General features: G+C 42.7%; 2 protein-coding genes across 6 annotated transcripts in view; both read right to left on the bottom strand.

The window, feature by feature from the left end:
* The window catches only part of bcl2l10 (BCL2 like 10), a 6,498-nt gene extending 6 nt beyond the window's left edge, over nt 1-6,492 (bottom strand). Inside the window, exons 1-3 of one of the 2 annotated variants that reach the window (XM_027171164.2) lie at nt 6,348-6,492; nt 4,562-4,978; nt 1-653 (exon numbers count right to left, since the gene is read on the bottom strand). The exon at nt 1-653 is cut by the window's left edge and continues 6 nt beyond it. In XM_027171164.2, the coding sequence (XP_027026965.1) occupies nt 531-653; nt 4,562-4,975 (537 nt within the window). In that variant the 5' untranslated portion in view covers nt 4,976-4,978; nt 6,348-6,492 and the 3' untranslated portion in view covers nt 1-530. Of the gene's footprint in view, nt 654-4,561; nt 4,979-5,522; nt 5,712-6,347 lie in introns of those variants that run through there. The other variant, XM_027171163.2, reaches the window with a different exon arrangement.
* A 1,227-nt stretch (nt 6,493-7,719) lies between these two features.
* Nucleotides 7,720-10,000, bottom strand: part of gnb5b (guanine nucleotide binding protein (G protein), beta 5b) — a 15,294-nt gene continuing 13,013 nt past the window's right edge. For 3 of the 4 annotated variants that reach the window (XM_047822464.1, XM_047822467.1, XM_047822465.1), the window contains exons 11-12: nt 9,174-9,340; nt 7,720-7,953 (exon numbers count right to left, since the gene is read on the bottom strand). In XM_047822464.1, the coding sequence (XP_047678420.1) occupies nt 7,942-7,953; nt 9,174-9,340 (179 nt within the window). In that variant the 3' untranslated portion in view covers nt 7,720-7,941. Of the gene's footprint in view, nt 7,954-9,173; nt 9,341-10,000 lie in introns of those variants that run through there. The other variant, XM_047822466.1, reaches the window with a different exon arrangement.

Below are 10,000 nucleotides of genomic sequence, written 5' to 3'. Positions count from 1 at the left end.
CGAATCAGTTTATTTCTGAAGTGTTAAATAAATAAAATAATGCAAAAATACAATTTTTGTCAAGGAAGGGAAAATTGGCTAAATATTTTTTTTAAATTACTTATAATTTACAAAAGTTGTATTGGAAACTGGTTAGAAATTAAAAACATAGAGATTTCTCATGAAATGAACTGTAGCACCTTCTGAAATGACATTTAAAGGGAAATTTTAACAGGAAAAGATGTAAACAAAGTCTCACGGTGTATTTGTGTGGAGTCCAGTCTGTACATCAAACTTAAAGAGGAACAGATAAAAAAAAAAAAAACAACAGCAACAACAACAACAAAAAAAAAAAACTCAGAGGACACGATGCAGACAGACGCTTTAAAGATGAAAAAAAAAAAAAAAACATTTCATTTTCCAGGAGAATTTCAGGAAGTAATGAGGGAGATGCAACATGACCTCTCAGTATAATAAATAGTTCTGTTGGGAACTGGGGGGGGGGGAACAAAAATGGCAACGAGAGAGAAAGTGAAGTGAAGGTGAGAGGATCAGCGAACGAGGAGGAAGGTGAGTCCTGCTAGTCCGACGCCTGCGGCTGCAAACAGAGCCGTCTTCATGGAGGAATCCTGACCCACCTGAGTGGAGCTCCGGAAGAACTTAGAGAAACCGTCCTGTAACACACACACACACACACACACACACACACGTCAGGAGATATAAAAACACACTGAATGAATTTACAGATCCAGAGCAGTGACAGACAGACTTTTACTGAGTAAAGAACACGACGTGCTTTTTATCCTTTTAGAGTTACTTATAACAGCTGTGTGTAAAAAGCGTCTGTAAAAAAAACCAGCGCCGATCGCACGAGGAAGAAAAGTGAACGACTGAAAACGTTTTCAAAATGTTGAGTCAAAAAAAAAGTTCAGAATTCTGAGATTTAAGCTGATTTTATTTATTATTATACTGCAGATGTTACTTAAAGGAATACAGCTGTGTGTGTGTGTGTGTGTGTGTGTGTGTGTGTGTGTGTGTGTGTGTGTGTGTATGTGTACATGTGTGTACACGTGTGTGTGTACGTATGTGTGTGTACGTATGTGTGTGTATATGTGTGTGTGTACATGTGTGTGTGTACATGTGTGTGTGTACGTGTGTGTGTGTGTATACGTGTGTGTGTGTGTATGTATAAATGTATGTATGCGTGTGTATATGTATGTATGCATGTGTGTGTGTGTGTGTGTACGTGTGTGTGTGTACATGTGTGTGTGTGTGTGTGTGTGTTGACGCTGTGTGCTTAAAGCCACCTGCTGTACAGCTCAGAATGACGGACAGCTGCTGGATATTTTTCTGTTTCTCATTCGTTCATTTCTCAGGAAAATGTTTTGAAGTCTGTGAGGCGTAAAAAAGATCAAGTGTGTTAACACAATAGGCTGAAAAGCTCGGGCAGCTGGGCTCGTGTGTGTGTGTGTGTGTGTGTGTACAAGTGTGTGTGTGTGTGTGTGTGTGTCCGAGTGTGTGTGTGTGTGTGTCCGAGTGTGTGTGTGTGTGTGTGTGTCCGAGTGTGTCCGTGTGTGTGTGTCCGTGTGTGTGTGTGTGTCCGAGTGTGTGTGTGTCCGAGTGTGTGTGTGTGTCCGAGTGTGAGGACTGATGTGGACAAAAGTAATGGCACCCTATAAAAGATCAGGTGTCTGTGTGAGTCACACACTTGCCTTTATAACGTGTCGTAGCCACACCCACAAACCCCTTTATAATGCGGTTCATTACGCAGTGACGTGGAGCGATCTCTTTATTTCTCACCTGATGTCTAACACGTGTTCGCAGGCTACTGATCGAACGTGCAGAAGGAGCACGGGCAAAGCAGATCGGGACCTGTGCAGAAGTTTGTGCCCCCCTCCGTGGTCTATGACTGGAGGTAAAACTCTATTAAAACTATTGAGCGGCGTCTTGGTGGACACGAAGGTGTTTAATGGCGCTGATGGTGGACGTGGGGAAGTGCAGTAAAGGTCAACGGGAACAAAAACCCTACAAATCGATACCACGATAAAAACTTGACCTTATTGGAGAGGAAGTGCAGCGCTGACATTTCGGTCCTGGGCGTTTGTGTGTAAAAGAATCGCGACGAGCGGCACAAACGTCCACTCGACACGGACGTGAGGACGGCCGAGTAGCGTCACTTGTGTTCGTTACGTTCGGGAAAAAGTGCAGAACGAACAGAACAGGTATGGAAAAAAAAAAGAGTCAGCGGATGGCACTTTATGTTAAAGGTTACCGTAGCAACCACACAAAACATGCAAAAGTGTAACGAAAAACGAATGAGACGACAACGAATGCAGCTTGTCTTGTTACCATGGAAACCGTGAAGCGGTATAAGCTGTGAACACTGGAGACTCCTTCAGACACACACTGTGCACCGTACACCGATAATTACACATCCAACACGTTACTATAGAAACGATAATATAAACTTAAAGTAACAGCTGTAAATCACATCATCTGACCAATCAGAGTCCAGAATTCAGCAGGAGTGTGTAAATGTTTTTACAGCAAAATGTAAAGAAAGTGAAACATTTCCTTTAAACCATAAACACACACACACACACACACGGATGCACAGAAACACACACACAGAAAGACACACACAGAAAGACACACACGGATGCACAGAAAGGCGCGCACACACACACACACACACACAGAAAAACACGCGCACAGAAAAACACGCACACACAGAAAAACACCCCCACCCACACTTATGAAATCCACCTTTATGTTTTCATGAAGTCCCCGAGACAGACATGAAATGACAGAAATGCCACTGACATGGTAGGAAAATGCCCACAAGGTTTCAGATCCATTGATCTAAAGGTCTTCATATGCGCACACACACACACACACACACACACACACACACAGACACACACAGACACACACAGACACACACACAGAGACAGACACACAGACACAGTTACAGACACACACACAGACACACACACACACAGACACACACACACACACAGACACACACACACACACAGACACACACACACACACAGACACACACACACAGACACACACACACACACAGACACAGTTACAGACACACACACACACACACACACACACACACACACACACACAGACACACACACACACACACACACACACACAGAGACAGACACACACACACAGTCAGACACACAGTCAGACACACAGTCAGACACACAGTCAGACACACAGTCAGACACACAGTCAGACACACAGTCAGACACACAGTCAGACACACACATACAGAGACAGACACACACACAGACAGACAGGTACACACACACAGACACACACATACAGAGACAGACAGGTACACACACACAGCCAGAGACAGGTACACACACACAGCCAGAGACAGGTACACACACACAGCCAGAGACAGGTACACACACACAGACAGAGACAGGTACACACACACAGACAGAGACAGGTACACACACACAGACAGAGACAGGTACACACACACAGACAGAGACAGGTACACACACACAGACAGACAGACAGACAGACAGTGTGTCTATGATTTTATTATTTATTTAATTATCTGTATTTTATGCTGCACAGGTCTGTCAGCTGTGCTGTTTTTAAGGTACTTTATAACCAAAGTATTATTATTAATAATAATAATAATAATAATAATAATAATACTCGGCAGTGATTACACACAGATAGTGTGTAACCTCTAAAAGACTTTGTTGCCATGGCTACGAACAGGCATGAGCACGGCTACATGACTTCGATTGCTCTGATTGTAGTTAATAATCCTATAGAGAAAAAGCCTTCCACATAATCACCCAAGAAGCTCCGTTGTCATGGTTACGCAGGACGACCAGGCTTTGGCTTATTGCTTTAGCTACATTCCTGTGCTGGTCATGTTCACGGTCACGCAGGATGATGACCAGCACCTCACACAACACGCCGGCCGCTATGGCAACATCTCCGACGCCGTTACCGCTCTGTGTTGCCATCGACAATCCCATCGGTTCGATCCTAGGTTACCGCGGTGACGACATGTAAAAATGACGGCCCGCCCGATTACGTCACACTGACGAGCGCTTTCACTTTTCAGTCGCTGGCTTCGTTTTCACTTTCGCTTTAAAAACTGCTGTGCATTTTTAACTGGGTCAAACATCCGGCAGAAAGGGGACCCTCTAAAAAGTACACAACAACAACAACAACAACAACAACAACAACAACAACAACAACAACAACAACAACAACAACAAAAACCACAAGTGTGTGTCTTTAAACAACCTTCCAGCTTACACTTCAGGAAATCACCACAAAATATCTAATTCTATATAAAAAAAAAAATCCAGATTAGGTTCTAACGCATGACTCCTTCACTACTTTTGCACATTTGTGGTGTTGTGCTCTTTCTCTCTCTCTCTCTCTCTCTCTCTCTCTCTCTCTCTCTCTCTCTCTCTCTCTCTCTCTCTCTCTCTCTCTCTCTGTGAACATGATGTCACTGTGATGATAATCAAACACAGCCCTAGTGATTACATCAGCAGCACAAGTTCACACAGGTCCTTACCCATCCTCCGTTCTCCTGTAGCCAGTCGCCCTTCTCTGTTCCCAGGTAATCTGCCATGGTCTCTGCGAGCCTCCTGCACTTCTCCGCTCCGTTTTCTCTGGAGAAAATTTCTGCGGCGACGACGCCGGTGAACGCGAACAGAGAGACGATTCTTCCCCAGTTCAGATTTCCGTCTTCCACCAGCAGGGTCATGACGCTACGCAGGCAGGTGCTTGGGTCCGAGTTCACGCTGCAGGTCGACAGGAAACTGCGTGAAAGGTTTTGAAACTTGACTCTGTGCTGGAGCTCCAGCTCTTTCCCCAACCGGCGCATGGCTTCGGCCGACTCGCTGGGAGGAGTCCGCTGGATCCCGGTGCAGAAGTCAATGTAGTCCTTCGCCAGCTCCAGAGTCTCGTTCATTAACCAACAGGACATTTTCTGTGAGAAGGGAATAAATAAATAAATAAATAAATAAAAGTCAAGATACCGATACGCCATCGTTAGCGCTCCAAGAACCCGTGTGCTTCATTAGCTTTTTCTACCCATTAGGTGCATAAGCAATAAAGCTATTAGAACGCTAGAGCAAAGGGTTCTCAGTTTGAACACTAATCTCATGAACGCCAGGTCGAAACTCAGGATGAACACCGGGTTGAACCTCAATTTGTTCCCCAGGTTGAACCTCAGGTTGAACCTCAGGTTGAACCTCAGGTTGAACCTCAGGTTGAACCTCAAGTTGAACCTCAGTTTGCTCCCCAGGTTGAACCTCAGTTTGCTCCCCAGGTTGAACCTCAGTTTGCTCCCCAGGTTGAACCTCAGTTTGCTCCCCAGGTTGAACCTCAGTTTGCTCCCCAGGTTGAACCTCAGGATGAATTCCAGGATGAAACCCCGTCAGATACTGTAGATGTTTTAGTCCTGAACTGGTTTCATATAAAAACTCAAATAAAGAACAGATGGAGTTAGGATTCAGTCCAAAAACCAGTACCTTAAGATTCAGAAGTCCAAATGATTAGAAACCTGATGCTCTGCTGCTCTCTTCTCTTCACTTGTGGCCGAATTCACAAAACCACAGCTGTGTTGGACTTTAAACCAAAACAATTCTAGTTCTAATTCTAATTCTAATTCAGAAAGCCCCGCCCCCTGCTCGGATTGGATAAAAAAATAGCAAACTGCATCCGTGCGTCCAATCAGATTTCACCTCGTAGTGACGTAAAACAGTGAAATGAAATAACGCTCCGGGTTAACAAAGCTATCTCAGTCTAAAATGATAATGATAATAATTATAACACAAATCCACAGATTAAATGAAAAGCTGACGCAGTTCTGCGTTTATAAATGTTCTCTTTTACGACTCGTACAGAAATAAACACAAAGCCGGTTGTTACCGGGTTGTTTTATAAAGCAGAACTGGTCATTGTGCTAAAACAGCGCTTTGTTTCTAATAACCGGTCTCAGTGCTGTCGCGTTATTAACCTTTTACGTTTTAAATATTAATCCCCGAGCTTGTAATTGCTGCAGTAATTAATAATAAATAAAGAGATGAATCGGTTCCACAGCTGTCAATGAGACACAAAGGGAATCGAATCCTGCGCGTGAGACTCGGCTCGGCTCAGCTCGGGGGCGCGCTCACCGAGGCGCGTGCACGCACCACTCAATACACCCACATAAACCCTTCATTCAGCATCAACACAAACACACACGGACTCCACGAGCACCGTGACATGCGCCATAAAGCGCCATAGAGCACCATAAAGCGCCATAAAGCACAAGTATCATTCGTGTGAAAGGAGAAATGGAACAAACCGCTCACCCTCCCAGCGACGTCAAGCGCTCTCAGCGACAGTTCGAGCCAAAACCGGAAGTGAGCGACTCCGCTCCTATTTATCGGTCATTGTTTTGTTCCACCCACAGTGACGCAAGAACGCGGTTGCCCTTTCGGTTCCTCCATTACAAGAACTTTACGGAAACCTCTGAATGAGGTATAGACATCATTTACATCAGCATACTGACCTCATTGTCCAAAAGTATGCACACCCCTGACTTATTACACATATAAAGTATGTACACCACTGAGTTATTATACCTGTATAAAGTATGTACACCACTGAGTTATTACACATATAAAGTATGTACACCCCTGACTTATTACACATATAAAGTATGTACACCCCTGACTTATTACACATATAAAGTATGTACACCCCTGACTTATTACACATATAAAGTATGTACACCACTGAGTTATTACACATATAAAGTATGTACACCACTGAGTTATTACACATATAAAGTATGTACACCACTGAGTTATTACACCTGTATAAAGTATGTACACCACTGAGTTATTACACATATAAAGTATGTACACCCCTGACTTATTACATCTGTATAAAGTATGTACACCCCTGACTTATTACACCTGTATGTACACCCATGACTGTATAAAGTATGTACACCCATGACTTATTGTGCTGGTTATAAAACACCTTGTGGCCCAAACAAGTGAAATAAAGATCAACAATCATTTACCATGAAAAGTCACAAAAATGAAGTTCTCACTTCTGCTACAGTGACGTTATTGTGGTCCATTTTTTCCTGTGAATCTTTTTTTAGAACAGGAAGTTCAGCAGAATTGGTGGATAAATCAGTTATCATCATTTTTCATCATGAAGATGTCACAAATCTTATCAAATCGGTCATGTGTACGTCAGTACAGAGCGAGGCTTCGTCTTCATCAGGTTTGTTTCTGTGTCGAGTCGAATGATTGTCGAAAGATTTAACACTGGGTTTGAGGGATGTTTTCGCCAGCTCCGCTATGAATATCACCAAACACACATCTTACACCATCAGTCCAGAGATAAACATATCACACCCACAGTTACAGAACTACACACACTTCTCATTCATGATCGTGTTTAAATCTTTACCTTCATCATCGTTTATGTAAAGTTTATAGAAGTTTCTTCAGCACTAAACAAATTTTGAGGAGGAGTTAATCTGATCGGTGAGTGATTGAGTTTGATTGATGTGGGTTTAATGTGTGTGTGTGTGTGTGTGTGTGTGTGTGCTGTATTACTCATTTCGCATTTCGGAGTCATTAGCATGTGATTAAGTTAACAAGATTAAGTGGATGACTCGATGATGAATCAGAATCAGAATCAATGAAGAATCAGAATCAGAGCCATGACTGAATCACTTTATTACTCAGTTCCACACTTTCATGATTACTTCATGACTACATCATGCTAATGTTTAGTATTTATAAACGTCTTAATACTTTATATTTTTTAATACTTTACTTCTCCATCAACCTTTTTTCAATGATGACAAAACATAAAAGGGTTAGAAATAAAAGTGTCACTTCTGAATCCATCTTAAGCTCCAAAACTCCCTGAGGACTCGAATCAAGCCCAGATCTGGGGAGAGAGAGAGAGAGAGAGAGAGAGAGGGAAGGAGAGAGAGAGAGAGAGAGAGAGAGAGAGAGAGAGAGAGAGAGAGAGAGAGAGATTATTCATGCACATTATTCTCAGCTTTGACCGTAAACAGTCAGATGATCCATTTTTCCCACACTCACTTGTGGTGAGGTAAACACACATGCGCGCACGCACAAACATACGTGCACCACCCACACACACATCACACATATGCGCACACACGCACATACGTGCATGAACACACACACACACACACACACACACACACACACACACACACACACACATATACATACTACATATTCCTCTCTCAATAAGGAAACGCTTTATGAGCCGTAGCGATGCCTCTGGTTATCAGAGTATAACAACGAGCCTGTTCAGATATTCACCTGTTCCTGGTTACTACAGGTTTCAAAATTATTGGCACCCATCAACAAGCACAAGAGAGTTCATGTACGCGTGTGAATGATGTCAGGTCATTCCTTTACGTAGAATAATTCTCTCATTAACATCCTCAGGCTTGTGCATGTGGACATCCTTTTCACTTCACACCACAGATTTATAACAGAGTTCACACGGAGACGCCAAACTGCTTTCTGTGTCCTGAAACCATTTCTGTGTCCAATCGAATTACTGTTTGTCAAAAGCTATTAAAAAAAGGACAAGCTTCAAAGCGTCGCAGGTCCACCTCCGGATTTAACCCTGGGTTTGCTGTGAGCTCAGTTTTATTTATATATTTATATATAGTCCCTTCTCTAATTTGTGCAAGCCACAAAGTTATAACATTTGATCTCACATTCTGTCGAAGGAAATGATGACATTTTGACAATCTAGAACTGGCACGACACTTTGTTTACATTCACTTCTGATATCACTAGTGTCACTGGGGTGCCAATAATTTTGCAAACCCCCAATTATTTTCCCCAATTATGTTAGTGTTGAACGATTCAGTACATCTTCAGTATGTCAGTACAGGTGTAGTAGATCCTGAGTTCGTAGCTACGTCGTTAATATCCGGGCCGTGTTGTTATTTCACTTTTATCTCCTTCTAGCTTTTATTTTTTCTTTACACATGAAGATTCATTTTGAAAATTTGGGGATTTTTACAGGACAGTATGATGTCTGTTTATCGCTGCTCGCGTCCTGTGGAAAGTCCTGCCCGGGTTAACAGGAATGTGGTGAGAAGCTGTCTGGTTCCTCACCTTCAGCGTGTTGTCCCACGATGCCGAGCAGAACGCGGTACCGTCAGGTGACACCCGGACCTTACTGACCCGGTTCTCGTGAGCGTACAGGATCGCTGCCCGGGTTCCCTTTAACACGTCCCATATGTTTATAGTGTAGTCGTTATAGCCAGCAAACAGGAGACGCCCTGACACACACACACACACACAGTTTACTGTTAATAGCTGCTTTACAACAGAGTATTGGCTCTGAGCTGATCTGAGGCCACTGACACCGTAACCCATAATGAAACTAATACATGTTTTTCATTGTGACCCCCAGATGTGTTGAGAAATTCTTGGGAAAAGACTAAAAATAACACACATGCACATGAGAGAGCCTCGAGGGAGGGAACTTTACACAACAAACGTATATAATAAACAGTAAAGTGTTTAGGTTTAGTTTACATGGTGTGCTGGTAATGCTAGCTAGCTTATCTTACACGAGGCTAACGCGGACTAGCCTGTGACAGCGAGCGGTACTAGATCTCTGTGGTACAGAGCTCTATAACTTTATACTGTGACATTACTGTGTCTATTGTTTGTTTGTTTATTTATTTATTTATGTTTGTTTGTTTGTTTGTTTATTAATAACTTTGTGAACAACGTGTTATTTTTTACCGTCTGGATCTAGAGATAGTGACAAAACATACATTGTACTTAGGATGATGCCTACATTATTACACCTGTACGATACATTATAACCTGTAGGGTGATGCCTATATTATTACACCTGTATAATACATTATAACCTGTAGGGTGATGCCTACATTATGACACCATTATTACACCTGTATAATACATTATAA

Source organism: Tachysurus fulvidraco, chromosome 13 (assembly GCF_022655615.1).
Source record: "Tachysurus fulvidraco isolate hzauxx_2018 chromosome 13, HZAU_PFXX_2.0, whole genome shotgun sequence".
In the NCBI taxonomy this organism is placed as follows: domain Eukaryota; kingdom Metazoa; phylum Chordata; class Actinopteri; order Siluriformes; family Bagridae; genus Tachysurus; species Tachysurus fulvidraco.
Note: the sequence above shows the minus strand (reverse complement) of the source record. Positions and strands in the feature narration are given on the sequence as shown.